The sequence below is a fragment of the Tupaia chinensis genome, unplaced genomic scaffold (genome assembly GCF_000334495.1).
Source record: "Tupaia chinensis unplaced genomic scaffold, TupChi_1.0 Scaffold000133_1, whole genome shotgun sequence".
Classification (NCBI taxonomy): domain Eukaryota; kingdom Metazoa; phylum Chordata; class Mammalia; order Scandentia; family Tupaiidae; genus Tupaia; species Tupaia belangeri.
In genome coordinates this window covers 2087754-2109148 of record NW_006159602.1, presented here as the reverse complement: position 1 = coordinate 2109148, position 21395 = coordinate 2087754, and the positions used below count along the sequence as shown (strand labels likewise).

The 21395-nt window shown below is 37.5% G+C and overlaps 1 protein-coding gene across 1 annotated transcript in view; it reads left to right on the top strand.

Moving 5' to 3' along the window:
- KIAA0586 (KIAA0586 ortholog) overlaps positions 1-21395 on the top strand; it is a gene marked incomplete in the record, with an annotated part of 153236 nt that overhangs the window by 98017 nt on the left and 33824 nt on the right. The window contains 1 exon segment of the mRNA XM_027770433.1: positions 5029-5137. Coding sequence (XP_027626234.1) covers positions 5029-5137 — 109 coding nt within the window.

The following is a 21395-nucleotide window of genomic DNA, read 5'->3' as shown; positions in this document are numbered from 1 at the left end:
AATGTCTGGCACCTAGTTTGGTAGCTGTTAACATTTTACATTTCTGAATTTCCATGTAATACTTAGCTCAGTAATTGCACATAGTAGGAACTCAACAGATGTTTATTACATTGGAATTCATAAAATATGTTCTGTTAAAGTATAATAAATTTCACACCAAGTGAAGCCAATGACTCACGCAATCTTGGGTCCTGAAAAGATAGAGTAAGTGCTTTCTAAGATGTTAACCCAAAAGCTCATGTTATTCAGCACAGTTTTGGATTTTTTGTACTAGCCCTTTATTTCTCATTATAGATTAATTTATAAGATAAGTATCCATTGCATAGTATTGTGCAGCATTGCACAGTGTTAAGGAGGAAAACAAAAATATATGCAATAAATACTGTCAATGGAACACACCATTATATAAGGTTCAGTATTACCAATTTATGACCAAGCAAAGACCAGGGAAAACTAGTTAATAAGGAATAAATATTTGTTAATAGCTTCCATATTAAAAAGAAAAAGTTTTGTGACCATGAATTAGATAAAAATTTTGGGGACATGAGCCAAAAGCACTATCCATGAAAAAAAAATAAAAATTGTCTTATCAAAAATAAGAACTTCAGCTCTTCCAAACAGACTGTTCAGAGAATGAAAAGATAATCCACAGACTAGGAGAAAATATTTGCAAATCTCGTGTCTGATAAAAGACTTACCCAGACAGGACCAGCAGGTGGCATAATGGCTATGTCGCTGGACTTCATGTAGTCGACTGTGGTTCGACTCTTGGACCCAGTGGCTTAAACTCACGCTGGGCGCATGTGCGTGTGTGCCCAAGATCCCAAGAGGAGAATGGAAGGGAAGGAATTGCAACGTGGCCATCCCCCCCGGGGTGTGTGTGTGGGGGGTGATTTCTCACTTTCTGTCTCTCTGTCTGTTTGTGTTTCTGGTGAAAATGAACAGAAGTGGGCCACTGGTGATATAGTTGTTAAGGTGTTGGATTCCACATGGCCAACTACACAGTTCAAGTTCCAGACCTGATGGCTTAAAAAACTTGCCAGGAGTGTGTGTGCACACATACTCAAAAATTACAAGAGGAGGTAGAAACAGAGGAGAAGGGATGCAGCATGACCAATTCCTGGGAGGGTTGGGGTGGTGGTCTTACTTTCATTCTCTCTCCTCCCCGCCACTCTCTCTCCCAGCAAAATTTTTTTTTTAAATAAACAAAAGAAGGCCAACAAGTAGCATGTGGCTGAGGCACTAGGAATCCCACATAATCGACTCCAGAACTGAGTCCCAGAATCAGTGGCTTGAAATGCTCGTCAATCTCATGTGCCCCAAATCCTGAGGACAGTGGAGAAGGGACTGCAGTATGGCCATCCACCCTGAGGGGTGGTTTCTCACTCACTCTCTCTCTCTCTCTCTCTGGCAAGCACATACATCCTATAGGGTGGGAGGAGATTTGGACAGATATTTCACCCAAGGAAGATATAAAATGGTCCCCGACTTAACAATGGTTTGACTTAATTTCACAATGATGTAAAAGCAATGTATTTAACAGAAACTGTGCTCATATTTTGAATTTTTATCTCTTTCTGGGCTAACTATGCAATATGATAAACTCATGATGCTGGTCAGCAGCAGCAAGCTATTCTGGTTTTCACTTTCAGTACAGTACTCAGTAAGTTAACGTGAGATAGCAGCACTTTATTGTAACATAGGCTTTGCATTCGGTGATTTATCTCCAACTATAGGCCAGTATAGATGTTCTGAGCACATTTAAGGTAGGCTAGGCGAAGTCATAATGATTGGTAGGGTAGATGTCTACTAAACATATTTCGACTTAATATTTTCAACTTATGGTGGGCTTATCAGGGAATTCCATTGGAAGTTGATGAGAAATTATATATGAATAAGCACATAAAAAGATTCTCAATATCGTCATTAGAAAAATATAAACTAAAATGCCACAATATCACTATGTACTCATTAGAATATCTGAATTTTCTTTATAATTGCTAGAGGGCTCATACATTTGCCAGAAAGACACAGAGAAAGTGGTTTTGAAAAAGTACCCCCTCTCTCCCATAGAATGTGGTCACACTGCAATCCCATCTCCACTTCTCCAGGATTTGGGCACAATTGTACACATGCCTGGTGTGTTTTTCAAGCTACTGGGGTCCATGATTCAAACCATGGCTGACCATGTGGAATCTGGCTCTTTTAACAACTAGACTATGGGCTGGTCTAGAATATATAAAATTTAGAAGACTGTCGCACCAAGTGTTGGCAAGGATGTGGAGCAACTGAGCTCTAATACATTGTTGATTGGAAGACAACTTGGCAATTTCTTTTTCTTTCTTTTTTTGTTAAAGAATTATTTAATTTAATTTATTATTGTTATCAACACTATTATTTGACTATAGTCACATGAGAGACACAGAAAGCAAGAAAGAGAATGGGAAAATGAGAAAGCAAGCCTCCAGGTCTGGGTTTGAACCATGGTTGGCCATGTCGGAGTCCAGCACTTCAACCACCATGCCACCTGCCAGTTCTGCCAATTTCTTGAAAAGTAAAACAGGGCCAATGAGGTGACACAGCAGTAAATGTGCTGTTCAAATAATTCTGGATCTATGTGGTACAAAAATTATGGGTTTGATTCGTGGATCTACCTCTACAGGCCAAGTGCATGCACCCATGATCTTAACTGGTTGGGAAGGCTGGAGTAGTCGGAATCGTGGTAGTGAGACACTGTTGAGGTGCTTGTCCCTTTGTCTTTCACTCTCATGTAAACATTAAAGAAAAATTTCAAAGGGAACAAACTTAAAAAAAAAAAAAAAGAAACACATACCTACCATATAACCCATACTTTTCACTCCCATTTTTCAAGAGAAACAAAAACTTGTGCTCTACACACTTGTACGTGTATTTTCACATTTGCACAGCATTATATTTGTAGTAGCCCAAAACTAGAGACAACACAAATATCCACCAACTGTTGAATGGACAAATTTTGGTGTATACTACTCAGCAATAAAAAGGCACGAACTGTTAATACTTACTATAACATATGTGTGTGTGTGTGTGTGTGTGTGTGTGTATGTGTATATGTATATATGTATTTTTTTTTTTTTTTTTTTGCCATAGGAAACATTTGCTCTCTGAGAGAAACAGTGAGAGGGAAAGTGAGAAATCACTCCATCACTCCCCAGGAGGGATGGCCATGTTACAGTCCTTTTCCTCTATTCTCCTTTTGGGATTTTTGGGCACACATGCACATGTGCCTGGCATGATTTTCAAGCTGCCAGGTCCAGGACTCAAACTGTGGTCAGTCATGGGGGATTCTACCACTTTAACCACCATATCACCTGCTGGCCCCTAGATGATTCTTAGGAAAATTACATCCAGTAAAAGGAACCAGCCAGACCAAAAACCAACAATAACAACAAAATGATGCATACTCTGATTCCATTTATTTAAAATTCTAGAAAATGCCAACTGTTGTAAAAAAGTATTTCAATTCTGGGGCAGGGACTGTAGGGGATGGAGGTGGGAGGGAAGTGAGTGCAAGTGTTGTGACAGTGGCTTCATAGGTATATATGTATGTCAAAACTTAGCTAATTGTACACTTTATGTGCAGTTTACTGTCTGTTACTCATACCTCAATAAATTTATTTTTTTAAAAAAGACTGCTTTCCTTTAATTGTTGACCTGTTTTTAAATAGAACCATGAAGTGCTCCCAGAACAATAAGCTCAACAAGTACTCCCAGAAAAAATTCCTTTGTCAGATTTCTGTAGCTTACAGGGAAATATGGTTATCGATAGAAATAGCTCATGCTTATTTGTAGTGCTTACTCTGCCAGTGCTATTCGAAGTCCTTTATGTATTTTAACTCGTTTAATTCTTACAACTTAATGAGATAGCTATTATTAATATGATCAGGCAGTTTAGCTGCGTAATACACAGCTCTTTTTCACTGAGGTTAAGGAAGGAAACAAATGGGGATTTTCTAAATGTTGAAGCCAGAGCCAGTGCATCAGAGTACCCACCTTAGAAATACACACCCAAATATTTTCAGGGTAGAAACCTATATGACTAATGGTTCTAAACTTGGAAGACCGGAGTTAAGACTACTTGTTTATTACTACTGTCTGAAGCCACTCATTTTTACCTGGGTTTGAACCATGGTCAAACCCATCTTCTTTGATTAAGAAGGGCCAGACAGATGTGGAGTGGTTACAGTTGAGTCTGTATGGACAGGTATTTCAGATTCTTCTTTAGTTGTATTAATATTTACTCTATTGCGAAGGGCCCAGAAATACCTATTTAAGTTCCCATTAAAGTGTATCTGACAGTTTTCAGGTACACCTTCGTAATATAATTAAACAAATAGAACAGGAAGGGAAGAAAGACAATGGCTAAAGTCATCCCAACTTGTGATGTGTGATTATGAAGAGATTTGTGACTATTGTAAATTTTAAATTTCGGTAGGGTATAGGTAAGGAAGAGGGATGATGGGGCTTATAGTGGAGTATACGTTTCCTGAATGACAAGCAGGGGATAACAATACCTACTCACACTTGTGAGACTAAAATGATGTTACTATATATAAAAGCTCTTTGAAAATTGCAGTGCATTATGCTAATTTTCATTTTATGCAAAAATGGTTATATGGGAGAGCTTACAGCTAAATTAAGTTCTTATCCTGTCTAAATCCATCATGTGCGTGTGAATCCAGAATACTATGATTTATAAGTAGCTCTAAAGTCTCTAATAAAAATTGATAGAAATGACTTGAATATTTGAATTCCATATTTTATCTAAATCTTACAGTTTTTGACAGTATCTTCTTTTGTAATACATAGTCTATTACTCATGTACTAATAAATATAAATGACAAAAACAATTCAAAAGCAAGCAAATTATGAAAATTTTATATAATTTCTATAATTTGATATAACAAACACTTGAATAATTTTACTACTTACAGTTTTTTAAGTAACTTTAAAAATAACACTATGACTTTGGTGTCTTAAATTCTTTAGTGCCAGCAAAAGCAAGGCCAGGATGTTGAGCAGGTTGAACACAAGCCAGTACAAAGTCGTCTCATATGTGTAAGAAGTAAACCAGACGTTTCACTTTCACAGCAACAAGGTGAGATTTGTTTTCATGTGACAGTGTAAACATTTGATGCTTGACTTGATATTGAATAAATACATAATGAGGATTTTATATTTTTCTATATATCTTACTCTTGTCTCTAGGGTTTTTGGTTTTTTTTAGGCCATTTGAAGAAAGAATTTAGTATCATACTTGCTATAAATCTGTTAGTTCTTTTTACCATAAATGCTATTCCTCATGGATTTGTAAAACTCTTAGTTAGGGTTTGTTTTGCTTTATTTTGTTTTGTTTTTTAGTATTACCTTTTTGTTCTTGTATAGTTGAATGTCTTTTTTCACCTATAATTCAGATCTAGATCTATATCATAGTTGTTTGTTTTAAATTTTAATATGCTAAAGGTAGAAATTCTAGTTGTTACTGTGCTTTGTAAAGGCACATTGTTGTATGGTGATGCCAACCAAGAAGTATAACTAAAAAAATAATGGTTCTTATGTTCCATGCTATCTTAAGAACTAACTTTTCTTTTTTTTTTTTGGAGAGGTTTTCGCTGTAGGGCACGTGTGCTCACCAGAAAGACAGAGAGATAGAAAGCACGAAATCACCCCTCAGGGTGGATGGCCACGGTGCAGTCCCTGCTCCTCCATTCTCCTCTCGGGATCTTGGGCATGCACATACATGCATCTGGCATGAGTCTAAGCCACTGGGTCTGGGACTCGAACTGCAGTCGACTACATGGGAGTCCAGCAACATAGCCATTTATGCCAACTGCTGGTCCCTTGAGAACTAACTTTTCTATACTATTGTTTACAAAATTGTATCTTTGAACTTTAATTTCATAGTCAGGACTAAAGCATTTTGATGTTCTTTTTATATTTTGCAAGGCTACTGACCTTGTGCTTTGTCTTCTTGCTTGTTAGTCATTTACAGTTTATATAATCCAAATTCTGAAAATTGACAATACAAATTAATATCTCATCTGTTTAAAAACTTTCTGTCCTTTGGGGCAACTTGTGGCATGGTGGTTTAGGCACTGAATCCCATATGACGGAGTTAGTGGTTCATGTCCCAAACCCAGCGGCTTGAAAAACAAGCCAGGTATGGATATATACACACATCAAAATCCCAAAAGGAGAATGAAGGAAAAGAGACGGTGGCATTGTCATCCACCCTAGGGGGTAATTTCTCACACTCTCTTTCTCTGTCTCTCTCTGGTGAGCACATGAATCTCCTAGCAAAAATTTAAAAAATAAAACTTTCTGTCCCTAACCCAGGAAGAAGTATTAGGACTTTTATGAGTGGTGTAATGTTTCAATAAGCTTTTATAACTGTGATCTTTATTTAATTTTCAAACAATATTTAGTTGAGTGAGTATTATTGAATGCCAACGTAATTGCCAAGTGTAACTGTGCATTTGGTGTTTTGGGAAGGACCTAAGTCAATACTCAAAACAGTTATTAAGATTATGCCATACAGGACCAGCAGTTAGTGTAATGGCTATGTCACTGAACTCCCATGTAGTCAACCGCAATTCAAGTCCTGGGCCTGGTGGCTTAAACTCACGCTGGGTGCGTGTGCATGCGTGCCCAAGATCCCCAGAGGAGAGTGGAAGAAAAGGGATTGCGGCGTGGCCATCCCCCGTGGTGGGTGATTTCTCGCTTTTTATCTCTCTGTCTTTCTGGCGAGCGCATGTACTCTATAGCAAAAACCTCTACAAAAATAAAAAGATTATGCCATATAAGGTCTAGGGTTTTACTCTTTAATTCATTTTCTGTTTCTCTCTTGATCCAACTTCTAGAACTTTACCCTCCTGGCCATTTTTTAAAAAACTTAACCATAGCACAATACTGTTAATATTACATTTTAGAGTATTATGGAAAATTGCCTATAAAATTATTTTCATCAATATAAAAATTAGTCATGATAGTATATAGATATAAGCAAATGAATTTTTATAAGATAATAATAGGACCAACTTGATGTCTTACTGAATACTGTTAATATTCATGGTCAATGATAGTTCATTTAGTTTATAAAAATAATTTTTAAAAATTATAAATGCATTTTATTTCCTTAGGGGATACTGTATCTAATAAAACAATATATTTTTTTCTCAAGTGATAGGAAAATACATTTCCTAAGAGTTTAAGATTTTCTCTTTTTAGAAACATGATGTTTTCAATTTCACATATATACATGTCTGACTCAAGGATGGCAATAATTACATTTAAAAATGCCTGTGTGACATTTAAGAAGTCAGTGAAAGTCATAGGAAAAATGAAAGATACCAAAGAGTTAGGTTGTAAGAGGAAGTTTTATTTAGAAAGGGTTTACAACAGGGCCAGCCCCGTAGTGCAGTGGTTAAATGCTATGCATAGAAATTCAGATCCCTGGATCCTTGGCTGACAGTGCAGTTAAATCCCAGACCTGGCAGTTTGTGAAACACACTGGGTTCATGTACATGCTTGCCCAGAATCCCAAAAAGAGATGGAGAAAAAGGGATTGCTGAGTGACCTTCCTTATTAATGGTGCTTTCTCCTCTCCCTCTTTGTCTTCTGTCTCTGGTAGGTGCGTGTGCCGTGTAGCAAAAAAAGAAAGCCAGAATCCACATGTCTGTGCAGTCCAAAATCTGGACCTGGCAGCCTTGAAAAACACCACACGTGTGCACGCATGCCTCAAATCCTGCTGGGATAGAGAACTGGAGAGAAAAAGGATTGCACCTTCTCTTTTTCTTCCCCTCCTACTGCCATATGATACATATACTTACCAAAGAAAGAGAGAAAAAGCACCACTCAGCTGGGAGTGGTGGTGGCTATGCCACAATCATTCTTTTCTCAATTTCTCCATTTCTTCAGAATTTGGGGCACTCAGGCACATGCTTTGGCTTAGAGTGTATTTTAAGCCACAGGAGCCAGGGCTTGAATCACTGTTGGCTACGCGGGATCCATCTCCCACATTGCTTAGCCACTGGCAATAAAAATACATAAATAAGAAAGGATTTAAGCAGTTAGACTTAATATGTTTAAAACCTTTTGCATTTAATTTTACATCTTATACAAAAGTTAAGAAAGCAAACATACCAGCCTTGACTAACACAAATAATTGTCCAGTGAGCTATAAATAGAGCATTTTAAGAAGTCAAATCTTTTCCTCTATAATTGATACAGATCTTCATGCTGAATATTTCTTGAATGAATATGATCGCCTTGGCAAACAGTCCATTCTGACCTTTTTCGCTTAGATCTTAAGGGTTTTATTTTTTTCTCTGCTGAAACTCTGAGACATTGCCAGATGTTTCAAAGAACAGGAAAGTCAGTGCCAAAATAATCCTCCAGAGCTCTCAGGACTTTGGGTGACCTTGAAGGAATTCAGTCCTATCTCTCATACACAGAGGCCTTGAAGATAATGAAGGAAATTCACTTTATCACGAGGGAATCAAAACCACATCTTTTCTGGCAGCTGAATGCTTCTTGAACCCCAAATTTCGGCTATTTCAGAGGGAAGTATTGTGTACAGTATTCCACTTTGAAATGCATAGTAGTTTAGCATGTATGTATAAAGAAATCAGCAGTTTATTAGCAGTAACAGTTCTTTTCGTGATGACCCATTAAAAATTAACTGAAGATATGGTAATACATACTGCACTTGGCTGCTGAGAAATCTATAAGAGGCTTGGTTTTGCATTTCCTTTTTGGTCCCTTGATTATTACCTTTAGATTTTAATATAAGTGAGAAAAATTAAATAGACTTTTCTAACATGATATCTTCAGAGTCTTTATTTTTAGTATTAAAACCCCTTCATTTGATATTAAATACATTGGGTAAATTTTTGACTACAGTGGCACTGGTTCTACATACTGATTAATGTATCCGATAGTTTATAGTGAAATCAACTTTTTAAAAAATAATTATTTGTTTTATTTTATTTATTTATTTTTTTTAATTTTATCAGGGAGAGAAAGAAAGGGAAAGTCAGAAAGCAAGCCATGCGGTCCAGTACTCAAACCACAACTGGCCTCATGAGAGTCCAGCACTTTAACCACCATGCTACCTGCCAGTCCCAAAAGCAACTTTTTAAACAAGTGATTTTAATGAACCATTTCTACTATTTTCTTTTACCATGCAAGTTAACTTTTACTGCATCTTTTGTTGTGTAAGTTAACTGTTTTTGATACCAACAAGAGACAACTTTTAAATCCATTTATTTGGAGTGAATCCAGGAACAAGGATATTATATAAAGTGATATATTTAGTTCACTTTAAAGAAATATTTTTCTTCATTAAATTTTTCCTTAAAATTTAAGATAATGATAACTAATCTTAGAAAATTGAAAGCAATATATGATGATCAATGGGGAAAAATAGGTCACCTATTATATGATTAAGTGCTATATTGAGCTGTCAAAGTCGGTTGAAAAATCACAACTAGGGGACCAGCAGGTGGCGTGGTGGTTAAGGTGCTGGACACTCCCACATGGTCAACCATGGTTCAAGTCCTGGACCTGGTGACTTGCTTTCTCACTTTCCCTCTTTCTTGCTGTGTGTCTCTCTAGTCAAACTAAAAACAAACGAATGAATACATTTAAATAAATTAATTAATTAAAAAAAATCACAACTAAATAGCCTAAAGCGGAAGGAAAGATAGACTCCTCAAAAAAAATGATGGGACGTGGGCACTGTCTCATCTGTGCCAGAGCACACACACAGGGAAACCACCAGGCACTAGGTTAAACTCTTTCTTTCTTTCTTTCTTTCTTTCTTTCTTTCTTTCTTTCTTTCTTTCTTTCTTTCTTTCTTTTTTTGAGAGGTTTTTGCCATGGGGTGCTTGTGCTCACCAGAAAGATGAGAGAGACAGAGAGACAGAAAGCGAGAAATCACCCCCCAGGGGGTTGGCACCACAATTCCTTCTCCTCTATTCTCCTCTTGGGATCTTGAGCACACATGCACACATGCCTGAAATGAGTTTAAGCCACTGGGTGCAGGACTCGAACTGCGGTTGACTACATGGGAGTCCAGCGACATAGCCATTATGCCAAATGCTGGTCCCAGGTTAAACTTTTTCAGTGGGTTCCTAAAGGCCAAGTATAAAGCCATTATAGTGTAGGTCTCTTATAGACCTCTAGTGAAAGATCTGGGAACAGGGCAGGCAATGGGACATAGTCTCATTTACTGGTACAGACCTAAAAAAGGGCATTGATTGTCACTGCCAGAAAAATAAGATGCCTCATTTTGACTCTTCTCCTGTAAGAACAAAAGAATTAAGCCACTGACGATGAAGTAGCATCTCTTTCACCTTCAGTGTATAGGTGAAAGTCCATTGTGGTTGGGAAAGGGTCTAGGAAAAAAACTATTCATTCCTTGGGAAGAAGAAGGAAATAATCTTGGGCCCACAGTTATGTCAGTACTATCAGAAGTCTTTTATTGATGGGTGAGAACTAGAAAACTCTCTGAGCCAGCAGGTAGCGTAGTGGTTAAAGGCACTGGATGCCCACATAGCCAACTGCAATTCAAATCTCAGACCCGATGGCTTGCTTTCTCACTTTCCCTCTCTCTCTTTCTCTCTGTCTCTCTGATCAAATTGGAAAATAATAATAATGATAATAAATACAGTTAAATAAAATAATTTTAAGAAAAAAAATAATTAAAAAAAAAAAAGAAATAGAAAGCTCTCCAGCACAAAGCATATTGAAGCGACAAGGCCAAATTTGGCTGCCAATGAGAGGAGAAACAGGGGCCATCACGAGAGAGACCCAGGCATCTAGGGTCTGCCTGGAACTGATACTGGTCCAATCAACAGGGAGCCAACCCTGCCTCATCCCATCTAAATAACAAGCATCAGCAGTCTATTGATACTCTTTCTATGGTACAGACAGGTACACAGTGAAGGCCAGAAGCTGAAGTTGGAACAGGAATATTAAGGAAAACCCTCCAACCTCCTAAAGCCCAAAGTAACAGTACAGAATTGTGAAGCTGGTGGTGCCCTTAAGTTTGGGGCAACAACAAAACTCACCAAATTATTTACATGATTGGACTCAATTCTTCACAATAATGGCCTAGCTGAAGAAGTATTCTCATTTCTAGGCATAAATACCACTCTCTCTCTGTTTCTATTATCTTCCACACAATTACACACAGTGTCTGGCAGACAATTAAAATTACAAGACATAAGAAAGCAAGAAAACAATAACAGTCTACTCTTAAGAAACAAGAGCAACACTTAGAGAAAACTCAGATGTTAGAACTGTCAGAAAGGATTTAAAATAACTGTGATTAATGTGTTAAAGGCTTTAGTAGGAAAGATAGACTAAACATGCATGAACAGATGAATATTTGAACAGAGAAATGGAAATTGAAAGAAAGGGTCAAATAGAAACATTAGAGGGAAAATGGTAGAAGAATGATACTGTGGACTTATTAGTAGATTCAACACAGCCAAGGAATCTGTAAACTGGAATATAATAAATAGAAATTAAAACACAAAGAGACAAAAGAGTAGGGAAAAAAATCTGAGTATCAAAGAACTGTGGGACAATATCAAATATTCTAACACACATGTAATCAAAATCCCAGCAGGAAGAGAAAACAAATGGAACAGAAGTACTTGAGATTTTTTATTTTACCAGTAATTTTGTTAAAATGATGATGAATATCAAACCACAGATCTAAGAATCTCAGAGAACTCTAAGCAAGATTTTAAAATTAAATGAATGCACACATACACATACACACATAGACAGACATACCATATACAAACTACTGATAGCCAAAGATGAAGAGAAACTATTGAAGGAAGTTCAAGAAAAAAGGCATATTACTTAGAGAAGAACAAAGATATTTATCAGCTTCTTGTTACAAACCCTGCAGTCCAGAAGACAATAGAGAAAGGAATCAACCCCTTATTCTATATCCAGCAGAAATATATTTCAGAAATGAAGGCGCAGTGAATACTTATTCTGGTAAACGAAAACTGAGAAACAGACATGTGATCCAAGAAGGGAAGAAGGGAGCAAGTGAGGGAGGGAGAAAGGAATTAAAGAATGTTCACATAGATGATATCAAACAGAAACTTGGATTTATACAAACAGATGAAGAGTTCTCGTGTTGTTAAAATGAACCTTTTTTTCCTTAAAAAAAGGTTTTTTACTTTGAATTACCATAAAAGATAATTGACTATCTAAAGCAAACATCATAGCAGTATATAGTCTATAATGCCTATAAAAGCCAAATGTATGATAATAATAGCATGAAAGATGGGATGGAGGAAGAGGAGGTATACTAATGAAAGATTGTTAGATGTTAGGTGATGTATTATTTAAAAATAGACTGATAAGTGAAAGATGTATATTGTAAACTCTAGAGAAATCACTAAAAATGTGAAAGTAGTACTCAAATAGCCATTGTGGCATGCTCTGCTATAACTGTACTTGGCAGGCTGAGACCACGTGGGAGGCCTGGATTTAATTCCTGGTTCAACCTAAAACCTGGGCACGATGGGATGTGCTTGTAATCCAAACAATTTGGGAGGCTTAGGCAGAAGGGTTGTGAGCTTGAGGCCGGCCTGGCCAACATGGCAAAACTGAAAAAGTAGGATATAATGGCACATACCTGTGAGCCAGTCACTTGAGAGTCTGAGATAAGAGGATCATAACACAGGCAGATGATGTCTTAAAAAACAAGCAAACGAACAAACAAACAAACAAAAAGCAGAAAAAAACTCAATTACCCTGATAGGAAGCAGAAAACGAGAGAAAAGAAACAAATAACACAAAAAGGAAAGGCAAGATGATTGATTTACATACAGCCATATCAACAATTACATTAAATATAAATAAGTTACTTAAAAGAAATTTTCAGGACCAGCATTTGGTGAAATGGCTATGTTGTTTGACTCCCACAACCACGGTTCAAGTCCTGGACCCGGTGGCTTAAACTCACGCTGGGCATGCATGTGTGTGTGTGTGTGTGTGTGTGTGTGTGTGTGTGCCCAAGATCCCAAGAGGAGAATGGAGGAGAAGGGATTGAGGCATGGCCATCTCCCTAGGGGGGTGATTTCTGGCTTTCTGTCTCTCTGTCTCTCTCTGTCTTTCTTGCAAGCACATGTGCCCTATAGCAAAAACCTCTCCAAAAAATAAAAAGAGATTTTCATATTGTATAAAAATAAAGGCCAAATTTATACTGTCTATGAAATATTTGCTTTAAATATAAAGGCATACATTTAAAAGTATGGAAAGAAGATGGACAATGCAAAGACTAATCATATGAAACCTGAGTGGCTATATTTTTATGAGACAAATTAGATTTCAAAATAAGAATTATTACAAAAAAGAGATATCAGTTATTGATAAAAGGATTAAATCACCAAGAAGTTATAATAATCTACATAAATATGTGTGCAACAGGGCCAGTAGATGGCATAGCAGTTACATTGCTGGGCTTCCACATAACCGACCACAGCTCAGGTCTCAGACCCAGTGACTTAAAAGTCACACCAGGCACATGTACGCATTCATGCCAAGATCCTGGAAGGGGAATGGAGAAAAGGGATTGCAGCCTGGCCATAACCCCCGGGGAGGTGATTTCTCACTTTCCCTTTCACTGTCTATGTCTCTCTCTTTTTCTGGTCAGCACATGCACCCTAAGGCAAAATCCTCTTTAAAAATAAATAAATAAAATAATGAAGTATGTGTACACCTAAACAAAATAGTTTCAAAATACATAGCACAGGGAACCAGCAGTTAGCGTAATGGCAATGTCACTGGACTCCCATGTAGTCGACCACGGTTCACGTCCCAGACCCGGTGGCTTAAAACTTACGCCGGGCGCATGTGCGTGCGTGCTCAAGATCCCGAGAAGAGAATGGAGGAGAAGGGATTGCGGCGTGACCATCCCCCCTGGGAGGTGATTTCTCACTTTCTGTCTCTATGTTTCTCTCTGCCTGTCTGGTGAGCGCACGCACCCTATAGCGAAAACCTCTCAAAAAAAAAAAATACATGGCACAAAAATTGATAGAACATCACTCTCGGTCTCAGCACCATTTTCTGGGAAGTCTCTGTGCCACGAGAGCCAAGTGGAGGAAGAAGCAAATGCACAGGCTGAAGCATAAAAGGAGAAAGATGAGGCAGAGGTCCAAGTAAACAGCTTGTGCATCTATGGAGGCCACAGCAGCAGAAGCGGAATGTGGGAAGCTCGAGACACTGGTACAAGTTGAACTGCAAGATGCTGTTGAATCTGTCTTTGGATCTAGAACTTCCATCGCCAGTGGATTGCCAAGACCTCTGAGAGAGACCCACGTGGCTCATACCAAAGCAGCTCCTGCGATCCTTTTTCCTGGACCTTGACATTCTGGAGTAGTGCTTTAGTTGTGACCAAGTGTTATGCATGTACAGTGAATCATCTCTTCTGTCATAGCTGAAAAAAAAAAGACATCAAAGAAAAAGAGACAAACTGACGGTTACAGAGACTTCCTCAGTATAATAGAAAAAGTACATAGGAAATCAACAATAGCAGAAGACCTGAGCAACAATATCAACCAATTTGATTTAATGGATAAAAAAGCATATTGTACTTTCTTACAAAGTGCACGTGTAACATTCACCAAGGCAGACCATATTTTGTGCCATGTGACAAACCTGAAAAATTTGAAAGACCTGAAGTCATACAAAATCTCTTCTGACTTAAATTAATTCATTTCTGAATTAAACTGAAAATCAATTACAGAGCGATACTTAGAGAATTCCTAAATGTTTGAAAATTGAACAGCATACTCTGAAACAATCCATGGGTCAAAGAAATTATGAAGGAAATTAAAAAGTATTTTGAGCTGAATGAAAATGTAGACACCTCATGTCAAAATTGTAGTGTGCAACTAAAGCAGCAACTAAAGGAACATTTATGGCATAAATGCTTATATTAGAATAAAGTTAGAACAGAAGAAAAGTATATTAATACCAGTGAGTGCTCTAAATTTTTAGCTTAGGAAACCAGAAAACAAGAGCATTAAAATTAAACCCTCAACAAGCAGAAGGAAGGAAATAATAATGAATAGAAAGAATGAAACTGAAAACACAAATATTTTAGAAAATCGGCGAAGCCAAAAGTTGGTTCTTGATAACAACTAATAAAATTGATAAACTCCTAGAGAGAATAATGAACAAAGGAGGGAAAACACACATTATCATTATTAGGAATAAAAGAGCAGAAATCAGTACAGATCCTACAGAAATTAAAGATATTAAAAGGCAACATTATGGGGCCAGCAGGTGGCATGGTGGTTAAGAGTGCTGGACTCCCACATGACTGACTGAGGTTTGAGTCCTGGACCTAGTGGCTTTCTCTCTCACTTTCCTTCTCTCTGTCTCTCTTTCTTACCCTCTCTGGTCAAATTAAAATAATAAAGATAAATAAAATAATTCTTTTTAAAGAAGGCAATGTTATAAATATCTTTATTTTTATAAATTTAGTAACATACTGCGATGGAAAAATTTTCTCTATACTAACTCAAGAAGCATCTGGTAACCTAACTAAATATTCCTTTGTTTGTTAAAGAAAGTGAATTTTTAGTTTAAAACATTCCAACAAAGAAAACTCCTGGCTCAGATGACTTCAGTGGAGAATTCTACCAACTATATAAGGGATAAATAATAACAGTTCTACTCAAACTCTTGCAGAAAATTGAAGAGGAATGATTTATTTCTAATATTACTCTGTTACCAAAAGCAGCCAAAGACATTACGAGAAAGGAAGATTATAGACCATATCCCCCATGAATATAGACACAAATTTTTTCTATATAATATTAGCAAATTAAATCCAACACAGTATGAAAGGACAGTGTATCAGGGCCAAGTGAGACTTATCCCAGGAATGCAAGTTTGGTTCCACATTCAGAAATCAATGCAGTTCACCATGTGCACAGAATAAAAAGGGGAGAAGGACTGTATAATGATCTCAATAGATGTGGAAAAGCTTTTGACAGTAAAAACTCTCAGAAATGAGTTAAAGGGATCTTTTTCAACATAACAAAGGATACCTACAAGAAGCCTACAGATAACATCACACTTCAATGGTGGAAGAATAAATGCATTCCCAATAAAATTAAAAACAAGGCAATGATGTCCGATTGTATTCAAAACCATACTGACAGTCCTAGCCATACAGTCATGGAAATAAAAGAAATAAAAAGAAATAAAAGGCATAACAATTAGAAAGAATTAAGTTCATTTCTATTTGCAGATACATGATCGTAAATCTCACAGCCTGGGACCAGCAGATGGTGTAATGGTTACGTTGCTGGACTCCCATAGTCAACTGTGGCTCGAGTCCTGGTGGCTTCAAACTCATGCCAGGCATGTGGGCATGTATGTCCAAAATCCTGAGAGGAAACTGGAGCAAAGGGGATTGTGGCGTGGCCATCTCCCATGGGGGGGTGGGGTGTGATTTCTCGCTGTCTGTCTCTCTGTCTCTCTCTCAGTCTTTCTGGCCAGTGCATGTGCCTTGTAACAAAAATCTCTCTTAGAAAAGAAAGGAAATCTCACAGACCTACAAAGAAACCTACTAGAACTAGTACATGAGTTTAGCATATTTACAGACTACCACATCAATATACAAAGTCTATTTCTGTACTAGCTGTGAGAAATTGAGAATTCTCATTAAAAACTACCATTTATCGGGGCCGGCAGGTGATGTAGTGGCTAAGGCACTGGATTCCCACATAGTTGACAGTGGTTTGAGTCCCAGTGGCTTGCTTTCTCATTTTCCCTCTCTCTCCCCACCTCCATCTCTCTCTGGAGAGCACATGTCCCTATAGCAAATTAAAATAAACAAGTAATTCTTTTTAAAAAATACATTTATCATATTAACAAAAACATGGGGACCAGCAGATGGTGTAATGGTTATGTCACTGGGCTCCCCACGTAGTCAACCGTGATTCAAGCCCTAGACCCAGTGGCTTAAAACTCAGCATTGAGGGACCAGCAGTTAGCGAAACGGCTATGTCGCTGGACTCCCACATAGTTGATCGCGGTTCACGTCCTGGACCCCGTGGCTTAAAAGTCACACCAGGCGCGTGTGCGTGTGTGCCCAAGATCCTGAGAAGAGAACGAAGGAGAAGGGATTGTGGCATGGCCATCCTCCCTGGGGGGTGATTTCTCGCTTTCTGTCTCTCTGTCTCTCTGTCTTGTGAGCGCACGCGCCCTATAGCAAAACAAAACAAAACAAGACAAAAACTAAGCATTAATGTGTGCATGCCCAAAATCCCAAGAGAAGAATGGAGGAGAAGAGATTGTCATGTGGCTGTCCACTCGCGGAGGGGGGCGGGGGGTGTGTGATTTCTTGTTTTCTATTTCTGGTGAGTGCACATGCTCTATAGCAAAAATCTCTCTCTCAAGAAAAAAAAAAAAGAAAGAAATATGTGTGACTTTAATAAAATATTTGCACGATCTGTCTCTGAAAGCAACAAAATGCCTGTTGAGAGAAATCAAAGAAGACATAAATTGATTGAGAGAATATATAATTGTAGATTAGAAGACTCAATACATCAATTCGTTCCAGATTAATCTATAGATTCAGTGCAGTCTCACTGGAAATTCCAGCAAAGTTTTTTGGGTGGAAATTGGCAAACTGAACCTAAAATTTGTAATGCAGAGAACCTAGAAAAGCAACAACAACATAAAACCTGTTAACAATGAAAACAAAGAAGATTTATGCTACATGACTCCAAAACTTCCTATAAAGCACCAATAATCAAGATGGTGTGGTAGTGGTGTTATAAACACTCAGGTAAATGGAATAGTATAAAATAGTGTACACATTTATGGTCAACTGATTTTTACAAGTTACCAGTTGAGAAGAAAAATTTTCTTTAGACTACTGAGCCTCAGAAATGTATGTTAGAATACTATGGGATACAATGAAACAAACATCTTTATGTAATCATACTGTCAAACTGTCACTTCTTTCTTACAGTGCTGGAAAAATAAACACGCGGCAACAAGTGTGTTAGGTCAGCTTGCAGATTGCTTTATGTGTGTACATTTCTTACATTTTATATGAGGCTGTTTGGATGGAGGCAGGGGCATAGTCTGCCTGCAAAAATACATGTCTCTGGCACAATCATGGATCTGTAAACATAGGTGATTATTTCAGCTGTTCATTATGAAAAATTATACCTTTAAGAGAAAAAAATATACATGTATTTTATATATAAATACATACTTTTAGTATATAAATGCATGTATATATTAAATCAAGAAGACAAATGTGCATAACTAAAGATGTTTTCTCAGAATGAGCAAAAGGCATAAAGGATTGACATAGAAAAATCTATTAAATGAGATACCTAATGAATAAATTAAGAATTGAATAAATGATTCTTTACATAAAAAAAGATAACAAATATTTAAGGATTTCCGTAACATTTTCAGTTGTTGGTGCTAAAAGTAATTTCCTTTTCAATGTAGACATATTTTAATTGTGAAAACTAATTTTCTTTTTGTAGAATTAATTACACACTGTATATGGAGAGCTTGGATTTTTCTGAAATCTCTTTGACATTAAACACATCGCACCTGAGACCAGCAGTTAGCGTAATGGCTATGTCGCTGGACTCCCACGTAGTTGACCGTGGTTCGCGTCCCCGACCCGGTGGCTTAAAACTCAACGCCGGGCGTGTGTGTGTGCGTGCCCAAGATCCTGAGAGGAGAATGGAGGAGAAGGGATTGCGGTGTGGCCATTCCCCCTGGAGGGTGATTTCTTGTTTTCTGTCTTTCTGTCTCTGTCTGTCTGGCGAGCTCACACGTCTTATAACAAAAACCTCTCAAAAAAAAAAAAAAGAACACATCGCACCAGAATTGTTTTGAAGACTTTTCAACATTCCCAAAACCTTTGCAGCTCTTTTATTGTTTTTAGGCAGGTTTCCTAAAACTCGACTCTCAAGTTTTTTATTACAGTTTTATACAAGAAATTAAACTGATGTAAAATATAAGTTAAACCATTAAATCAATTAGTGGAATTAGTAGCTTTTTTTTTTTCTTTTTTATTGTGAGAGAAAGAGGGAAAGGAAGAGAGAGCAGGACAGGAGAAATAGGTTTTTGACAGGGTCTCACTGTGTAACAGTGCTACCCCAGCTCCCCCGTCAGCTAGGATTACAGGCATGAGCTACTGTATCCAGCATGTTTAGGTTGGCCTGGGAACCAAAACCAAGCCTCCCATGCAGTTTCCGGCCCCCCAGGCAGTGGGGTTTATCTGTGTGCCATCGTGACTAGCCCAATTAGAAGCCTTTTTATTCAAAAGCTATAATTTTACCTTATAGAATAATAATCATCGAGGTAAATATAGATTTGATAACTTGAAAGCTGAGGAATCATTTCTACTTCAATAGTGCCAAAAGTTATAATTAGTGGTACTATCTAATTTTCTGGTTCAGTAATATATGACGCTGCCTCCCTAAAATAAAATTAACTACACATGCAAGTTAATGTATATTCTTTTAATCAGCACAGTAATTATTTATTTAAAAAATTTTAGTGATATCAAAACATATAAACAACAAAATAAATAAGACCATCTTGAGACCAGCAGATGGCGAAATGGTTACCTTGCTGGACTCCCACAGAGTTGACCACAGTTCAAGTCCTGCACCCAGTGGCTTAAAACTCATGCTGGGTGCATGTGGATGTGTGTCCAAGTTTCCGAGAACAGAATGGAGGAAAAGGGATTGCAGAATGGTCATCCCTGCAGGTGGTGGTTTCTCACTTTCTGTCTCCCTGTCTCTCTGTCTCTCGGGTGAGCACATGTGCCCTATAGCAAAAATCTCTTTCTAATAAATAAATAAATAAGACCACTTCAACCAGAATAACAGTGGATTATTCTAACTCACATCTGAAAAGAAAAGAGAAGCTTCATTATTCCCATTTAGAATGAATTAGAACAGAGAAGTGATAGAGAGTTTTACTTGTTGGATGAACCACTATTATCTGTTAGTCCCTAATACAGTGTTTATCAAAAGTTAGCAGACATGGACATCTCTTGCAGTACTTATTTAAGATGCAGATCATAGTCTTCTCCCCAGAATCTCATTGTTTGCGAGAGGAACCAGGAACGTGAATGTGAAACTATTGTAGTATCTTTGGTGATTTTGATGTAGAAGTGAGAGGACCACCTTTTATTTTATTTTAATATATATAGAGATTTTTGCTATAGAATGTATGTGCTCACCAGAGAGACAGGGATAGAAAGTAAGAAATCATTCCCCCCCCAGGGGGCATATGTGGCCATGCCACAATCCCTTCTCCTCTGTTCTCTTGGGATTTTAGGTATGCACACACACACACACACACACACACACACACATACACACAGAGCCAGCATAAGTTTCAAGCTGCTGAGACCAGGACTCAAACCGCATTCGGCCATGTGGGAGTCCAGCAACATAACCATTACGTCATGTGCTAGTACTGAGAGGACTAGTTTTTGAGACACACTACATAAGTTATTTTTTCAGTTATTTCTGTTTTCCTGCTGTAGACTTAGAGGCACTACAGCATAGAGTATGTGCTCTGGAATTAGAGTGCCTAGGTACAAATCCAGCTCTACTGTTTTCTAGCTGGTGACCTTGGGCGAGATACTTCACTTTTTTGTGCTTTTCTAATCTATGATGAAGTACCTATTTTTATTAGATTGACTTGGTAAAGATGTAAAATGTGCTTATAATAGAGCCTGACATATATTGAAAGCTATGAAAATAATCAGCTCTTATTAACAAGACTGTCTCTAGGAAATCTCTCCTTTTTGAATACTTATGTTGTAATCAACTTTCCTTTAACGTAGAGGAGTTGCAACCCATATTACTCCTGAATTTTCAGGATATTAGCAAGAAAATGCTGGATATATAGTACCTGTTCTATATAGTGTTAGACAAATTAATTTTCAATAAAACTTTCCTCTTCAGTGAATATATTTAAGATTATATATGTAAATACATATTTTATGTACATACCTTAGGTTCTTTCACATAATTTTTCATTGATTTGTATGTTAGACAGCTAAATAAAGTGAAGGTTATTAACTGGGGTGACTTCCAATTTGTAATTCTATCTATGGTTAGGTGAAAGTTTTAGTAAGTTGCATTTTGTCAAGAATTTTCTTTACTTTTTTCTTCCGTGAGAGAGAGAGACAGAAAAAAAAATAAAAGGAGAAAAGCACAGCCCACAGAGTCTTCATGCCACAGTCCTACCTCTATCCTTAGCCAGGATCACATATGCCGCGTGTGCACAGAGAGACCTCAGGACATGAACCC